Below are 18,918 nucleotides of genomic sequence, written 5' to 3'. Positions count from 1 at the left end.
AGAGCCCATATATTCTTGAATGTAAGACGGACAGAGCTTCAACTGGTAGGTGCCTAGTGTCAGGAGTTTAAGCTTAGTTTCGTCAAGTTGAGGAAAGTTGGAAACAGATTCGTTAACAGACGACCACTTGCTGATGCTACGGCGATGGAGGTTATTATCTTCTACAAATTTTTGCAATTTATTTTCTTCTTTTAGTTTGACCATCATCATTTCCGCACATAAAAAATCTTCAGAAGATTAACAATTGGCACTCAAGGGTGGCAGAAACTTGTTACATAAACAACAAACAATTTTAACATAGTCGCCTATGTATGGCACTTGATTCGTTGGCAAGATGTGGTCCAAATACTTCCACCGCTTGATTCTAGCGTTAGCCGCTTCAACTACCCATCTTACCTAAAAAGGTATTGTAAAATATTTAAAAGTCAATAACTAAACTTTACAGCTTATATTTGGTTTAAATTAGCTCACTACCGTACAGCGTTCGATGTTTTCCCCTATAAACATAAGTTAATTGATCCGATGCATAGAAATTAAGTTAAGATCGGTATGCTGACATAAGACTTTCATGCATGGGCTCATTTGTAGATAAAACAATAATACTATATATTCATTTTCATTTCTGTTTCAACATAACAATACATTTAATTATAATAATAAGACAAAAATACAAAGTAGAGATTTCAATTTGCATCGTCAATGTTTATTTGGTGGTTAAACAAAGGCGATTTTTTGTTTCTTCTCCGAACAAATAGTATTACACACCCGTTACATCTGCATTACACGGTATAACCCTTTCAGTTATTATGAAATCGTCTTACATGGGTCCTATAAATGGCACATAGTTATTCCACATTGTGCTGTTCATGTTTTAGCGTTATTATCTGACGGTGTATTGTGCAAATAAAGCAAAAACATACCTTTGTAACTAGCCGTGAAGAATTTGCCAAATCAGTTGGTAGTTGTTTGCTTCCTCGCGGCAAAAATGACGGCATCTGCGCGTGGATCCCGAGCTCTTCAAGCAGAAAGGTGGCATCACGGAAGCCTCTGTCGACAACAAATATGTCTTTTTCTTTGACCCAGTTTTTAATTTCTTCGATGTTGTTTTTAATTATATGATGCAGAATTGATGCGTCGTTATTTTTGCTGTTGGCCAAATATGGACCGATTACGGAAATAAAATATCCTGATGTTGTTACAATAACCATGGGTTTAACTAATGGTCTTCCCTTGTGCATACCATACGTTTGCCGTTGAAATTGAAAGTTTCCACTTTTTTTAATGTAGATGTAGGTTCTGTCGAGAACGAGGATGACTTGTTCCTTATTTTCCGTGAAAAGAAGTTGTGCCAAATTACGCGTATGTTTATTTATTACATCTTCGCATGAAATGTGTGAAAAGCCAAGATTAAAAGGCACAAAGTCGATCATAAGTACTTTTCTGGATGTTTGTATGGCTCTTCTGCCGCTTGATTTTGAAACGTCAAACAAAGTTGACAGGACCTTATTTGATAGACCTGACTTTAACTTAAACAAGAAAATTCCAATAGTAGTTGCTACAGTTCTAGCAGGCCTGTTTCTTATTGATAATTCGACGGCTTTCAAGAGTGCTAAAAAGTTCGACACCGAAATGCCGGTAAGATTTAACAGGTTTTCTTCACTGAAAGTTGTTAAGTCATCAAACGACAGCCTCTTACTTTTTGAACATACGCAGTACTCTCGAACTGCAGTAAGAAGATTAAGAAGAGATGATCTGTTGAAAAAAACATTGTCTATTGTAGACAATTTTGAAATTACATTTACTTCAAAGGATGTACCATTTTGCTTGAAAAGACCGGGACGACACCTACTTTTCGCTGTTATTAAAATATTATGTTGAATGAAGGTTTCCGTCCTTGTAGAAGTAGGAACGACAATCAATTTTGGTCCAGGTTTCTTGCAAATGAAACAATAAGCATGGCTTTTTGATGTTGTTTTAACATTCAATTTGATTGAAGGAGGACATTTTGCGGCGGCAATGAGCTGGTAGAGGCACAAGAAGGTTGTTGTGCACAAGAAGGTTGTTGTGATGCAGCGTAATACGCTGGCCGACTACACTTGCCACAAATAAATTGATCTTGTGTTATTTCTATCAGGAAATTATTTTTTAAATATTTTGCGACATGTTTATTTACAGGACGGCGTTGGTGTATTTTGAGCCGTTTTTCGCATAAAATACACGTTTTGAGAGGCATTCTGCAAGAAAAAGAAAAATCATATTAGGTGTTTCTCTTTAACACAAATATAATACTAAAATAACGTTAAAAAATTAGGTGCAATATTTTTTACAAAGTTACGTTTTTATTTTTGCAGTTATTGTCACAAAAAAATGACTTAATCGACAATCGAACTACAACCACCGGCGTGGAAGTCTGACACCACATCCATTACACCACACAGACAATTGTAAAAGTATGTCGATAATGATGTATATTTATTGAGCAATATGACGTTCACTGCAAGTGTCGTTTGTCATCTTAAATGGTTTTAATTGTTTAAATCGTAATTTCTCTCAACTTGCATGTTTTCAAAAGCTTGAATATTTTTTCAATCAATTCTATACAACTATATATAAATTGCGATAGAAAACAACGGTTTTCACAACAATATTGCTGGAGTCGTCTGCAGTCGCAATACACCAGAATAATCGAATGGATCTCTCAACAATTTATTGACTATTTCAACAGAAGGAACACCATTTTTACGATAATAAAACATTTAAAATGGTAATTTTAAATTTATGAAAGTAAAATAAAAATTACAACTTACGTGAATTCTAGTGATCCTTTAAAATTATCGATCTGAGTGTTGACTACATGTTGTCATGGAGCGATGTAAACAATCATGCAAGAGTTGATGCCCTTACTAACAGTAGTTAACAAAATTTGTATATTTACAAAAAAATATTTTATCTTCGCATAAATTAAAAGACACATTACACTGTGCATGGAAAACATGTTCTAAATATAACCACATTATGAATCAACAACAAAACACATATAATTTACTTTTAATGTGCAAAACAACAAGGAATTTGGGTTACACTGTAACTTACATCTACCAATATTAAAATTCAAAAAAGTTCAAAATTAAATATGAAGGCATATTTCCGACACAAAGAATTTTTTTTATTGCATCTAACTCCGAAATATGAATCAAAACTTAAAATATGAAAGTGTGGGAAACTTGCCTTCATATTCTATTATGTCCTTAAATGTCCAAAAATTGTCAAAATTTAGGTTATTCTGCTGAACTATACATGTTTTTGGTTAATTGTAGAGATGTTTAACGCAATTTGTTAGGCAAAAGTGCTTTTGAATGAGACAGATAAGATGTTAAGCTCCACAAATATACCCCATTTATGATGATTTTTGAAACTTATTTTTTTACAATTTCATAGGGCATATAAAGCTGCTTCGTGAACCTAGTCCTTTATACAAAACTCAAATAAAAAACTAAAATGTCTCTTTTAAGCATTAAAACAAATGTAAAACAATATGTTATCTGCTAACAAATGACATCAGATAACAAAATACAAAATCTATTTACAAAAGAAATTATCACAATTAAAACTCGGACTCCTCCACTCTGAAATACTTTGGGTTCAATCCTTCAAAGCCAATGAAAAGCTTCCCATCGCTATCCACCTGTAAGACAAAAGGACACACATGTTGATTATACACAATCAAAATACAGAAACAGTGTAACAGACGGATGAGCTGCACTCAGGGCTAATGCTTGTGCTTGAAGTGTTGTCCCAGATTAGTCTGCGCAGTCCGCACACCCTCATCAGGGACGACACTCTCTACTTTCATGGTATTTCTGATATATGTTTATGAAGTCCCATATGCATTAAATCCCTTTCCCAGAACATGGCTTATATAAAGTAGTTTAAACCTTACTATTGTAATTTTATCACATGCTATACCCTGTTTCCCATGTAATAAAGCCATTACATATTTTTTCATATTACACATGTGTAATACAACATTTTAAAGCGTTTTCATTGGCTTAGTTTTCGTTTATTGACCAATCGCATTTTGTTATTTTGCTGAAATGACATTGCAATGTCAAATGACGTCACGAAATGTAAACAACATTCGGGATTTATCATTATGTTTGCGAAAATATTTATTTAATTTGCTCATTTAAAAACATGTGATAAAAAAGATCTGACACTCGTTGTCATATTATACCATATTTTATTAAACTCGTCCAGGAAATTTGTTAGTAAGCTCGCCAAAGGCTTGCTTACTAACAAAATACATGAACTCGTTTAATAAAATATATGACAACTCGTGCCAGATCCTTTATATAACAGTGCCACTAATTTGATGCTGAGTAAAACATTTCAAACAATCCTTACTGGAAAAAAAAAAAATCAGTATGAATGTTTTTTTGCATTCAATTTTCTACTATGCAGTTAAAGCACTTCATATTCATAATACATAACATATATAGAGGATTTTTATTTACTTTCAGGTTGATATGATTGTTTTTTCTTAGGAGTGAGAAAATAATAATTTTCAAAAGCACTTGCATAAGTGAAAATATGTAAAAGTTCTCGCTTTACTGAGAACAATAAATTCATGGTATCACCCGCAAACCAAACACATTTTCTTTTTTTTTTATTTAATGTTTTTGATTATACTATTCAGTATTCATGTAAGTTACTTTTATGTCAATGTAGGTGACACAACAGAGTCTGTTCAAAACTTCTCTGGATTTTAATATCATACACGAACCAAGATGACCAGCTTGATTGTCTATGTTTAACCTTTTCCCCCATATAAAGCAAAGTGAAAATGGCTTTTGCAACCAGCAAACTAGAGCTTTGTCACAGACGTGTCGAATACCCCCACATGCCCCATTTACACAGAATATTTTGCATGTTGTCTTCACAAAAAATAGCGGACACTTGCTCAATGTTTAAAACGCACTAAGTGACCCTGTGACCCAGTTTTTGACCCGGCATAACCCATATTCAAACTTGACCTAGACATCATCTAGATACAACTTCTGACCAAGTTTGGTGATTATCGGATTAAAACTACTTGAATTAGAGAGCAGACACTTAAAACCAACCGACCGACAGACAGACGACCGACGGACAGACACGCTCACTCCTATATACATGCACTCCCCTAAACTTTGTTTGTGGGGAATAAAAAACAAAACAGCCTCAATGTTTAAAACGCACTAAGTTACCCTGTGACCTAGTTTTTGACCTGGCATGACCCATATTCGAACTTGACCTAGACATCATCTAGATACAACATCTGACCAAGTTTGGTGAAGATCGGATGAAAACAACTTGAATTAGACAGCAGACACTTAATACCGACTGACCGACAGACAGACCGACCGACAGACAAGCTCACTCCCATATACTCCCCTAAACTTTGTTTGTGGGGGTATAAAAACCAAAACAGCCTGCGAGTAACTCTGTAAGTATGTCCAGGTTTTCTGCTGTTTGCTGCTCATCAGTAGCTTAGGGTTGGAAATGAAGCCTTTAAAACTTGAATTTATTAAGAAAAGACTTTTCTAAGGGACTTCAAATGCGTCAAAATGCGTTCCTGAGCGGGAAAGGTTTCATCAATACCCTTCAGTCATGGTCTGGTAGTCACCTTTTGCCCAATACAACTCAAAAACGGCAAAGCAATAACAACTCACAGGTATCTCATTTTATGATGTATAATGTTCTCACATTCAATATCGAATGTTGGTAAGTAATTTTTATTTGTAACTGTATTTTTAACTTTTACTTTCATTCATCTTGCTTCTTTGGATAATTTATTATGATGAGCAGTGACATGATATGCATCATAACTTTATTTAAAATTATTACAAAATTTAAACTGATGAGGAATTATCAGCCATATATTTTGATTTTTTCTACAATGGCCATAAAATAAAGTTTAATAAAAAATGCAATTATTTAAACCATACTGTTAATTAAACAAACTATGGTTAATATTGTTTCTATATAACAAAAATAAAAGATAATGAGCAATTTAATTTCAAAAAAATAATCACTTACTATTATTTATTAAGCTCATGAAAAAAAGGCAAATTAAAATCTCTGGGTTTTCTTATATAGTAATAAACATTACATATTTTTGTAAGTAAAGAAATCAGCGATTTTGTTCCTTCTTTAAAAAGTACCGGAATACAGAACTTTCCAAATACAGAGGGGGTAATCACGTGATAGTCAAGATGGCGACGTCCATACCGAGACAGTTATTTTTCGCCGTTTTATACCCTTTATTACGTTTATTTTTTAAATGACGATCACTTTCCAGCCATATCAGTAAAAAGGTGATTAGCGTTTATTTCGTATTTAAATTCGCTTTATATCTCGACTTTACTTGGTGCAAATTTTCTTAGTGGAGCCCTAATTAGGTCATCTCGCTAAGAAATTTTGCACCGAGTAAAGTTGAGATATAGAGCGAATATTACTTAGAAATAAAAGTCAGTAACTTTCTTTCTAATATGGCTGGAAAGTGGGCGTAATCAAACATAAAAATACAAGTAAAAAAGGGTATAAAACTACGACAAATTCCTGCCTCGGCATGGACGTCGCCATCTTGTTTGTCACGTGATTACCCCCTCTGCGGTAGAGAAAAAAAACAATTGCTGTACAAAAAAATCCCATTAAAGGTTTCAATTTTTTTTTTTTTATTAAATGCAACATTTAGTTTCCCTATACAACTCTATGGCTTTAAACTAAGAACATATAATATTAACAACTTGACAACACTTAGTTTTCAGTTTTTAAGTATTTGTTAGCAACAAATCAAAAACAACATTTTCCCAATCTGAAGACTTAAAGCGGGTATATAATATCTTGTCAAATATTTATTAATTAATATAAACTGTGTAAAAAACTTATTATACATATATTTCAATATAAACTAAAATAAAAGTTAAGTAGAACATGTGTCGAAAAATGCTAAATAAGCCAGATATTTAATTCTGAAATCGAAAAGGCTGTACCTGTAGCCGAATTTGCCAGCATGTATATCATACATGAACGATGTGAATATAAACTTAGTTTAACGGTTTATTTGAATTCCTGCAACGATATCTATTCATACGACACACGAACAGTACTAATCCAATCCTAATACAAAGATGAATGCTTCGGTTATTGTAGGAAAATATGTACGTCACAATTGGCTCGGGCCGCTAATTTGTCATTGCTGCATTTTATGAAATTCGGCTTTAATGTATAATTTTTCTTGCCTATTTTGTGTAATTGTAATATATTTTATCAATATATTACAATTAAACACATATAAAAAATCGTATATACCCGCTTGAAGGACGAAAATTGTCCCAATATTAGGATTTTTCGTGCTAATTTTTCCCAATTGGGCTGGTACTGGGACTTTTCCCAATTGGGCAAAAAAATATCACTGGAAACAAATACCATCTTTCATTCTGAAGCACAGCGATTAAACCACAAGCATCTCATGGTTTCATGCAAATTAGAAGAATCACAAATCATTGCTCCATGTAATTGGTAAATACACGACCATAAATCAACCACAAATCAGATAATTACTTTGTTAATATTTCAAATTCTATACACAAACCTTCACTGGGTAGGTGACTGTGGACTCTGTCTGGTGGGTGGTGGGTTCAAGCACTTTCCCACTGAGCAGATCCACCTTCCAGCCATGCCAGGGACAGCGCACGCACAAAAGACCCTCTCCTAGATCTTCTATCTCACCAAGGTGCAAAGGGCCACCTACACAAGTGTAACGTTTTTTTACAAAAAGTTGAAAAGAGACAATTATTAAACATAAGGAATGTACGGTGGGTTTGGTGTCTACAGTCTACCTTGCAATAGTTCAGTCACAGGTTTGATCCCCTCTCAGGGAGAATTCTAAAGATCTTTTGAAAGGCATCAAATGCTGGTTCTTCTCAGTAAACAAATTCAAACATATTGCTAAGGTCTGAAATTGTAAAAAGCGTACATGTACTTCCCTTTTAATCAAGTAATCAGGATCGAAATGTCTTCATTTAATCATAATATAAAATCATTAATTTGTATTTTTTGAGTTTACAGCTGGACACTTTAAAGTTATGTAAACTAGAAATGGCGCAGCAGAGACTGACGCGTATCCCAACACCGCATGTTTGACCCAGGGGCGCCCCAGGGTTGGTAATGGGGCCATGCATAGTTGAGATTGACGGTTTTGTCATAAGAGAAGTTCAGTATCAATTAAAAGTGAATTGGTGTAGAAATGAAGAAATTATAGTTAAAGGCAATTTTGGATGGGAGTGGCCTATGTTGGCGGGGTGCCCCAGGGTTGGTAATGGGGCCATACATAGTTAAGATTGACCGTATTGTCATAAGAGAGGTTCAGTATCAATTAGAAGTGAATTGGTGTAGAAATGAAGAAATTATAGTAAATGCAATTTTGGATGGGCTTGGCCTATGTGGGCGGTTGCCCGAGGGTTGGTAATGGGGCCATACATAGTTGAGATTGACAGTATTGTCATAAGAGAGGTTCAGTATCAATTTGAAGTAAATCGGTGTAGAAATGAAGAAATTATAGTAAAAGGCAATTTTGGGTGGACGTGGCCTATGTGGGCGAGGCGCCCCAGGGTTGGTAAAGGGGCCATGCACAGTTGAGATTGATTGTATTGTCATAAAAGAGGTTCAGTATCAATTTGAAGTGAATCGGTGTAGAAATGAAGACATTATAGTAAACGGCAATTTTGGGTGGGCGTGGCCTATGTGGGCGGGGCGCCCCAGGGTTGGTAATGGGGCCATGCATAGTTGAGATTAACTTTATTGTCATAAGAGAGGTTCAGTATCAATTGGAAGTGAATCGGTGTAGAAATGAAGAAATTATAGCAAAAGGCAATTTTGGGTGGGCGTGGCCTATGTGGGCGGGGCTCCCCAGGGTTGGTTATGGGGCCATGCATAGCTGAGATTGACCCTATTGTCATAAGAAAGGTTCAGTATCAATTTGAAGTGAATCGGTGTAGAAATGAAGAAATTTTAGTAAAACTACAATTTAGGGTGGGCGTGGCCTATGTGGGCGGGGCACCCCAGGGTTGGTAATGGGGCCATGCATACTTGAGATGACCGTATTGTCATAAGCGCAGTTCGGTATCAATTTGAAGACAATTGGTGTAGACATGAAGAAATTATAGTAAAATAACCTAAAACAAGGGCTGTTTGTAAAACATGCATGCCCCCTATATGGGCTGTCCGTTGTAGTGGCAGCCATTGTGTGAATACGTTTTTTGTCACTGTGACCTTGACCTTTGACCTAGTGACCTGAAAATCAATAGGGGTCATCTGCGAGTCACGATCAATGTACCTATGAAGTGTCATGATCCTAGGCATATGCATTCTTGAGTTATCATCCGAAAACCATTTTACTATTTCGGGTCACCGTGACCTTGACCTTTGACCTAGTGACCTCAAAATCAATAGAGGTCATCTGCGAGTCATGCTCAATCTACCTATGAAGTTTCATGATCCTAGGCATATGCATTCTTGAGTTATCATCTGAAAACCATTTTACTATTTCGGGTCACCGTGACCTTGACCTTTGACCTAGTGACCTCAAAATCAATAGGGGTCATCTGCGAGTCATGATCAATCTACCTATGAAGTTTCATGATCCTAGGCGTATGTGTTCTTGAGTTATCGTCCGGAAATCATTTTACTATTTCGGGTCACCTTGACCTTTGACCTATTGACCTCAAAATTAATAGGGGTCATCTGCGAGTCATGATCAATCTACCTACTTGTCAATTTACATGTATGTGTTAATAACCACCTAAAACAAGATGTGTTTGTGAAACACAATGTCCCCCTATATGATGTTTGACCTTGTAGGATGACCTTGACCTAATTGCTAGCTTCAATATTGCAGAAGTGACATTACATGAGCAATTTTGACCCATATATTTGACCTTGAAGGATGACCTTGACCTGTCACCACCAAAAATGTGCAGCTCCATGAGATACACATGCATGCCAAATATCAAGTTGCTATCTTCAATATTGCAAAAGTATTCATAAAATTAGCGATTTGGGCCACATATATTTGACCTCTGACCTTGAAGGATGACCTTGACCTTGACCTTTCACCACTCAAAATATGCAGCTCCATGAGACACACATGCATGCCAAATATCAAGTTGCTATCTTCAATATTCCAAAAGTACTCATAAAATGAGCGATTTTATCCACATATATTTGACATCTAACCTTGAAGGATGACCTTGACCTTTCACCACTGAAATTGTGCAGCTCCATGAGATACACATGCATGCCAAATATCAAGTTGCTATCTTGAATATTGAAATACTGCAAAAGTGTACATTAAATGAGCAATTTTGACCCATATATTTGACCTTTGACCTTGAAGGATGACCTTGACCTTTCACCACTCAAAATGTGCAGCTCCATGAGATACATAGCATATGAAAGCAATTGACCAGTCGCCAAATTATCGATCGCTCCGCCCACATAGTCACGTGGTCTAGTGATTAGAAAACTCCAACAAGCAGATCGCAATTATAGCGGATTACGTGAGGGAAATTCTATATTTGTAATGATGTATTATGCTCTTTTCTATAATATAAATTATTAAAGCCGCACACTAAACTAAACTGCTTTGTAAAACGTTAATACAATCATAAATACTTTAGAGAGAAATGGCGTAATCAAAATAAATGAGTTAACGGCAGACTGACTATCAGAAACGTTTCTTATACATATTATATAGGGAGTTGATGAAAAATCCGTTGTAAAAATTAGCATTTATTTCATATTGATTTTGAACTTGTATTCAACGGTCTGACAGTGAACCCGTCGGCTATTCATATATAATTTTGAAAATATTTTTATTAACTGCAAATGACATATCCATATCATGATGGGTTTTTTGTTTATTAAAAATGTTTAGATCTTTGTTTTATTGTGTTATTTTTAAAAAGACACCGACTTTTTTTATTTAGATATAATTTAAATTTTGATTGTAACCATAATTTAATACAGGCCTAATTTCGTGATTTCATTAACAGATAGTCTAATATGCATTTTATTTCATTTATGTTTTATGTGAACCTGTTACAGTTCACTATCAAAAAATGAAATGTTGGTATAACGATGCTGTTCACAAACATTCGAATTGAATACATTTAGCATATTATGCATTTGCTTATTTATAACAAGATGGCCCTTATATGTTAATGGCAATTTTCACATTTCTCCCCGTATCAATATATGTTGTATTAGAAATGTTGTTGTTGTATTATAAGCCGTACATTTTACACTTGAAGTCGCTTTAAGCTGACTAAGTAGCGTTGAAATTATTTTAGTTAAAACAATATTTAAGTTAACAATTTATAATGATTTCCCTTGTCTATGATCAACAGAAAAAAAAAAAGGAAATCATTTAAGTAATTAAATAGTTTTCTTTTTTTGTGTACAGTACCTAACAATGCGTTAATGTTCCTTCATTCTGAAATCCACGCAACATACTGTTATTTATTAATCATCGACAATAACGCTGAGATTAATGAGTACCTGTGGCAATTATTATGTTGCCCAAACTGCTTAATAATATTGTGCATCAAACGGTATAACACATTTTATAGAACACACACCTGGTGTGGTTAAACTATTTATTTTGTTTGTTTTCTCATTACTCGTTCATATGTTCAAGAAATAAAGATAAAATAATAACCTTTTTATAAAGTATGTATAGCACCTACAATTTTGAATAATGATCGAGCAGTAATGATCATGCATTTGATATAAAATCTGTGTAAACTCTTAAAAATTACGTCCATTCCATATGTACGATACGCTTTGTTTGTCGGACAAAATGGCGGCCAGATAAGCGTTGCTGAGGGGTGTGCAAAAACTCGCGATCTGATTGGCTTATCGACAAAATGTGGGCGGAGTTGGCGACTGGTCAATTGGTAAAGTATTAAAGGCGCTATGAGAAACGGTAGCAAAAGTGTGACGGAAGGAGGTCTATTATTAGTTTGGTGACCTTGACCCCAGTGACCTCAAACCTCATCAAAAGGTAGAGGTCCATGCAAGGTACCTACATGCCAAATATGAAAGTGATTGGTAAAGTATTGAAGGCGCTATGAGAAACGGTAGCAAAAGTGTGACAGAAGGAAGTAAGTTAGTAAGCAGGGCCCTCAATCCATTTTAGGGGAAGCGGGTCGCTACCCTCATGAGCGGGAATTTTTGCAGCATTTCCCTTTTTGGGGGATTTTTTTTACTTACTCTCTCATTATAACATTTGTACATGTTTGCACTATATTCATTTCTTTTTTTATAATTTCGTATGTTTGACAAGATTAAATTGAAATAGAATTGAGATAAAAACAAGGGACAAAATTGTCACAAAACCAGGTTTTCATTGTGAAAAAAAATCTGATTAAGGGAGACAACTCAAACTGAACTTTTGAAATGAACAAACAAAATTAACCCCCTTTGTAAGTTTGTTTCAAAATAAATTTATTTTAAGTTGTGGTGACCTTGACATTGGAGATATTGACGTGATTCTTTCGTGCGACACACCGTCCCATAATGGTGAAAAAATGTGCCAAATAATTGTAAAATCTCACAATGAATGACATAGTTATGGCCCAGACAAGCTCATTTATTGCCAATTTTGACCTTTGAACTCAAAGTGTGACCTTGACCTTGGAGATATCGACGTAATTATTTCGCGCGACACACCGTCCAATGATGGTGAACAAATGTGCCAAATCGATTTTAAAATATGACAATGAACGACACAGTTATGGCCCGGACAAGCTTGTTCCGCCCGCCCGCCTTTCCTTCGGAAAACCTGGTTAAAAATCATGAGACACATCTTTCTATAAAAAATTCTTATTTTTTGTTTATTTTTTTTTATATAGAAAATCACGGGGAATTTTTCGCCCAAAAAGGGGAAAAAAGTATACTTTTCAGGTGGGGGACTGCGGCCGAAATTCTGCTGCAGATTTGATAGATTGAGGGACCTGGTAAGTAAGGAAGGACAAACTGGCAACTATATGCTCCGCCAAAATTTTATTTTGGGGAGAATAAAAATGAGTGAAAATCTCTGATCTGCCCCACCCCAAGCCCCATAACTTTTGACCCAGGGGTCAGATCAAATTCCAAATAGTGCAGGGTCGCACATATGGTCATAGCTACCATGTGTGTAAGTTTCAAGGTTCTAGTGCTTATAGTGCAGGAGGAGATAGTGGCCAGGACGGACGGACAGATGGTGGAGATAACCACAATATAAGCGTGGGGATAATTAACATACCACTTTATTGTAGGCTAAACATCTGTCAATTTGCCAATCAGTGAGGAAAATTTGTAAATATTGTACATGCAAGCACAGGCTGAAATGGTAAATTTTGGAACAGACTTGCTTAGATTGCCCATCTGTTACAATATCACAAATATACTAAATTGGGTCTATATTCTGACTCAACTTTTGAGTTTTTCTCATTTTTATCCCCACGCTTTTTGAAACTACATGTATTGTGGTTATCTCCGCCGTCTGTCCGTCCTGGCTACTATCTCCTCCTTCACCATAAGCACTAGAACCTTGAAACTTACACACATGGTAGGTATGAGCATATGTCCGAACCTGCACTATTTGGAATTTTGCTCTGACCCCTGGGTTAAAAGTTATCAGGGGTGGGGCCGGGTCAGAGATTTGCACTCATTTTTATGCCCCCATTATGGTGCATTGGCCATAACATTTGCAATATTGATGATAGCAACTTGATATTTGGCATGCATGTGTATCTCATGGAGCTGCAAATTTTGAGTGGTAAAAAGTCAAGGTCATCCTTCAAGATCAAAGGTAAAAAAACAAATCCAAGGGAAGTAATAAGCTTTAAAGGGAGGTAAGTAATGACCTTGCCAAATGATAAAAAAATATTAAATAAATCAAAGCGGCGCAGGAGGGGGCATTGTGTTTCTGACAAACATATCTCTTGTATTATGTTATTTTAAATTAACTTCTTCATTTCTACACTGATTCACTTCCAATTGATACTGAACATCTCTTATGACAATACGGTCAATCTCAACTATGCATGGCCCCATTACCATCCCTGGAATGCCCACAGGTTCAAACATGCGGCGTGGGGAACGCGTCGGCCTCTGTGGCACCATTTCTAGTTTCAGATGATTTGGATCATCATGCACTAATAGGTGTTCACCGAAGTTTTTTATCTTTCAGTCTGACAAGACACTGAGTTTGCGGGGGGAATAAGTGCATATTGCTGAGATTTGAGCTTGTTTGAGCTCTGACCAACAATTGCAATACAGAGCTGAGTGAAAATTCATATCTCTCCTGAGTGGATCTCTAAACTGGAAAATGCATACCAAATATGAAGGTTGTAAATCTCAAGGGACATAGAAGTTATGAGCATTTTTCGAAACCCAAACACAGATTTCGAAACCTAAACGCGGACCCCAAGTTCAATGTCAAGGTCACAGGGGTAAAAACATTTGTGCGCATGGAAAGGCCTTGTCCATATACACATGCATACCAAATATGAAGGTTATATCTCAAGGGACAAAGAAGTTATGAGCTTTTTTCGAAACCTAAACGCAAAGTGTGACGGAAAGACGGACGGAAAGATGGACAGAAAGACGGATGGACAGACAGACGGACAGTCCGATCACTATATGCCCCCTTTCTTCGAAAGGGGGTATAAAAATTAGAACAACAAACCTGCATGAGGGCATTCTTCCTTAATGGCAAACACGGAAGACTTGTATCGAAACAATGCTATATCAACTGAATTTGAGGTAACCATTGTTCCAGTTGATTGATTTCCATTAAGAGGTACTGAGACCCCATTTTTTCGTGGGGATGATTTGGTGGGAGACAGCATCACTTTTGTGGACTTGCATCTTTCTATCGGTAATGACCAGTCATATAAATCTACAAGAGAAAAATAAACCTTGCATACTGTGATGGGAAAGCTAGAATCATAAACATTATTTTTAAAACGGTGTGAATCGTTGGATCTTTTAAAAATAATTGTTATGTTTGTTTTTTTTAAACATTGCAATACCATTAACAAGAGCACCACATAACGGGTGCCAACGCTAGGCTGCGGATGCATTTTAGAATAAATGAAAGTTTGTCAGATTTTTTTTAAGAGGTTACAGTGACCTTGACCTTTGACCTAGTGACCCCAAAATGGGTGTGGCGTGTAGAAATCGATATCAAGGTGCATCTACATTATGAAGTTTCAAAGTTGTAGGTGGAAGCACTTTGATTTTAGAGCAAAATGTCAAGGTTTTAGCACCACACCGATGGCGGACAATACGACGAGCTGGCTATGACAATACCACGGGTTTTCTTCGAAAACAGCCGAGCTAAAAATGATTAAGACCAAGGAACATGCATTATAAAACCCGCTTTCCACAGAGCACGGCCCATATTGATATACTTTTAAATATTTCACATAACGTTGATTTCAAATCTTTTATTCTTGTATTTGTGTCCATTGTTATCTCATTCTTAGTCTGTACTGCAAAGATCCATTGAGTATTGTCAATTTTGAAGCATTTTTTAGCAAAACTACAACAACACTTGTTTCCTAATTTTAGTCAAAATGCAGCAAATATACCAAATCCAATGGGACCTGGCCCTATTCCCAAAATGGTGGAAAAAAATACTGCTCAGCTCTGATTCCGGGAAATACTACATACTGTTTAGAGACATTTGACAATAAAATTATTTGTTTAGTTAGTGCATGTATGTTTTATCAGTTTATACATATTGTTACATGCATGATGAATAAAAATGTTGGTTCTCAAAAGAAGCTGACATGTCAGAAAACACAATAATGAGAAACATCAAAGTAAGACTGTACATTGTATTTACACATGATATGGTTTTAATCTTCTTAAAGTAATACAAGTAATCAAACAAGAGCACCGCATAATGGGTGCCAACGCTCGGCTGCAAAAGCTTGTAAGAATTATATATTTTTTTAGAGGTCACAGTGACCTTAACCTTTGACCTAGTGACCCAAAATTGGGTGTGGCGTGTAGAACTCATCAAGGTGCATCTCCATATAAAGTTTCAAAGTTGTAGGTGGAAGCACTTTGATTTTAGAGCCAATGTTAAGGTTTCAGCACCACCCCTACAGCGGACAGCGAGCTGGCTATATATCATGACAATACCTCGGGTTTTCTCCGTAAACAGCCGAGCTAAAAATAGTGATTTTAAAAATAATTGAGTTAGAACCAAAAATACACATGGTCCTCTTGTCTCTTAATTTGCATTGATGATAAAAAAAGATTGATGAAATCATGTGTTCTGATAACCCCCTTCCATGTCTAGGGCCACTTTAAATTGTTTTATCTACAATTGCATCCTTAGTTTAAATCTATTTATTTTAGCTTGATTGCATCAAAAGCCTTATGCTTATGTAAACACTCTCAAGTCCGTTTTGTAGTGATTTATGGTCACTTCCAACAGCCTTACTGTTGAGATAGCCGGGTTCGATCCCCCATTGGAGCTCCGTATTTTTACAATCGTTTTTGGGCCTAGAACCAGTACTTTGTGTCTTTGGGGGAGATCTAAAGAACGCTCCCACGGTGGGGATAGAACCCGTGACCTCCTGGTCGCTAGGCAGAAACCTAATCTTATTTATAAGACGCGCAAAAAATTTAGAGATACTTTTTATATGGGCTAAATTACCAATATAAATAGTAGCTTAATATTTGAGAGCGTCAACAAGTTGGACTAGGCAGACACCATATCCATTACACCACAAGCAACAACAAAAAAGTTGACTGGACGATAGCTAATGGATGTTTCGTGCAACTACATTTCTTTCCACTGCGGTCCATACAATCACTGAAAAGCACTCATTTTCACTAAATATATATGAAATAAATCGTTTCTAGTGTGTGTAAACGGGTTTAATGAGTTATAAATGGTTATATGATTGTATGTGTATTCTATCTTTTGTTTATTATGAGGTATTAATGCCCAAAATGGTATATATCGGCAATATACCAACTGAAAAGCACTTCATGTGATGACCGAAAAGCACTCAATTTCTCTCTCTATATATGAAAAATTGCGTTTCTATTGTGTGTAAACGGATTTAAAAAGTTATAGATGGCTATATGTTTCATGCATATTTATACTACCTTTTGTTTATTATGAAATATACCAACCGAAAAGCACTTACAGTGTTTTTTTTATGGCAATTTCGGGGCCAATTTTTGGCCCTATTCCCCTAAAAAAAGAGTATATATTTTCCCCCATTTTGTAGAAAAAATCCCCTCCAAAAGTAAATAAAAATAAAAAAATGTTTTTTTTTTTTTTTTTTTTTTTTTTAAATAACTGTCTTATGATAAATATACCGGGCTCAACATTTATGGTTGTCCTATTGCCCCTGGCAAGTAAAAGTTGGGTATGGGCAAGTTATTTTATAATCTAGTTGTCCGCCCGGAAAAGTGCAAAAAAGAACAAAGAGCATTTAATTTAGACTTCAATTGCTGTAATCATTTTGTTAAATGTTCAAAAATAAAAAAGGTTTTGTGGTGTATCATTTTGGTTTATTAAACAATATGAGGTTTACAGTTGATGTGATATTTCATGTTTGGGCAAGTTGCTTCACGTTCAGTGCAAGTAGATTTTGGAAGTACTGGCCCGGTAGGGCAAGTTGGTTTTTCGGTTAATGTTGAGCCCTGATATATCTCAAATTTATTTCATAAACAACTAATAAAGTATATAACTATAATTAATATGATTTTGAATTATTATAAAGAGTTATATTAAGTTAGATTTTCCCAAATCAGTTAATTTAACATGAATTGCATGTTTTTCCCAAAATGGCCAGGGAAAGGCCTAATGTATCTATATTGTGTCAATATTTGTTGATAAAAACATTCCAATTTGGTCCATTTTATTGATAAAAAGAGCTCACATTTTCCATTTTATCGATTTAAAACATGGTTGGGCGCGAACCGGGGTTTGGAAGAAACGTTCATAAACCTAAATTGCCTCATCACATATCGAATTTGGGTTACGGTAGGATATTCAGTCTTGGTGTCAGTGGGACGTTTCAATTTAAGACAAATATCTTTCGTATTAAAACGAAAGTCTTGATATTGGAAAATGGCTATAAAGATAGTAGACAATTGCCTCTGATAGTAATATTTTCCACGGGTAAAAATACATAGTCCTCCATCCCCAACCATTCTCTAGCTGGGACACAGAAAAAGCGCGTTCATTTATTTACATTTGCTGCTTTCACTACCGTTGAAATTACAAAAGCTATGCCGTACGGTAAGGTTAAAGTTCACACAAAATGTATTTTTAAAATGTTCTATAAAAAGGAGTGTTAAATCACTGCCACGTTTATTGTCAGCCGGAATAGCTCAGTTGGGAGAGCGTTAGACTGAAGGTAATAAACCGACATCTAAAGGCCCCCGGTTCAATCCCGGGTTCCGGCACGAACGGAACAAGTTCGGCGGCTGACATCTTTTTTTATCCCCGCCGAAAAAAATAAATAGTAAATAAGTAATCGGAGGGGAAGTAATTGGTCCCGTCCGTCTGTGCGTCTGTGCGTCCGTCTGAAACTTTGTCCAGAGCATAACTCCAAATCTATTCAATGGATTGACTTGAAGCTTAGAATATAAACAGATGGCAACAAGGAGAAGTTAAGTGACCAAGAACCATAACTCTATCTACCTTAGTTTTTGAATTATCTCCCCTTTTATATAATTTCAAAGTAAATTTTTGTCCGGAGCATAACTCTAAATCTACTAAAGGGATTACTTGTAACTTTAAATATAAACAGATGGCAAGTAGAAGTGCAGTGATTAAGAACCATAACTCTA

General features: G+C 35.7%; 1 protein-coding gene and 1 non-coding gene across 2 annotated transcripts; one reads left to right on the top strand and one right to left on the bottom strand.

Annotated features, from left to right (window-relative positions):
* Nucleotides 1–3,036: 3,036 nt before the first annotated feature.
* On the bottom strand, nucleotides 3,037–18,377 carry LOC127845781 (cytidine monophosphate-N-acetylneuraminic acid hydroxylase-like). Its single transcript, XM_052376923.1, has 4 exons — nucleotides 18,221–18,377; nucleotides 14,777–14,989; nucleotides 7,637–7,791; nucleotides 3,037–3,685 (listed from the first exon to the last, which is right to left on the bottom strand). The coding sequence occupies exons 1-4, from the start codon at nucleotides 18,264–18,266 to the stop codon at nucleotides 3,605–3,607; spliced, it is 495 nt and encodes a 164-aa protein (XP_052232883.1). The 5' UTR covers nucleotides 18,267–18,377; the 3' UTR covers nucleotides 3,037–3,604.
* A 68-nt stretch (nucleotides 18,378–18,445) lies between these two features.
* On the top strand, nucleotides 18,446–18,531 carry Trnaf-gaa (transfer RNA phenylalanine (anticodon GAA)). Its single transcript is given in 2 exon segments — nucleotides 18,446–18,482; nucleotides 18,496–18,531. It is a non-coding gene; the product is annotated as a tRNA-Phe (tRNA).
* Nucleotides 18,532–18,918: the final 387 nt, after the last annotated feature.

Source organism: Dreissena polymorpha, chromosome 1, assembly GCF_020536995.1.
Source record: "Dreissena polymorpha isolate Duluth1 chromosome 1, UMN_Dpol_1.0, whole genome shotgun sequence".
In the NCBI taxonomy this organism is placed as follows: Eukaryota; Metazoa; Mollusca; class Bivalvia; order Myida; family Dreissenidae; genus Dreissena; species Dreissena polymorpha.
This window is presented reverse-complemented; position numbering and strand designations above follow the sequence as displayed.

Bases quoted from the DNA above. Each gene is read 5' to 3' on its own strand.
- LOC127845781 (XM_052376923.1), bottom strand. From the start codon at position 18,266: ATGGAGGACTATGTATTTTTACCCGTGGAAAATATTACTATCAGAG. The intron at 14,990-18,220 runs GCAATTGTCTAC...TTTCTCTTGTAG, and splicing joins GGAAAATATTACTATCAGAG to ATTTATATGACTGGTCATTA. The intron at 7,792-14,776 runs GTTTGTTGTTCT...ACACTTGTGTAG, and splicing joins GGAAGAATGCCCTCATGCAG to GTGGCCCTTTGCACCTTGGT.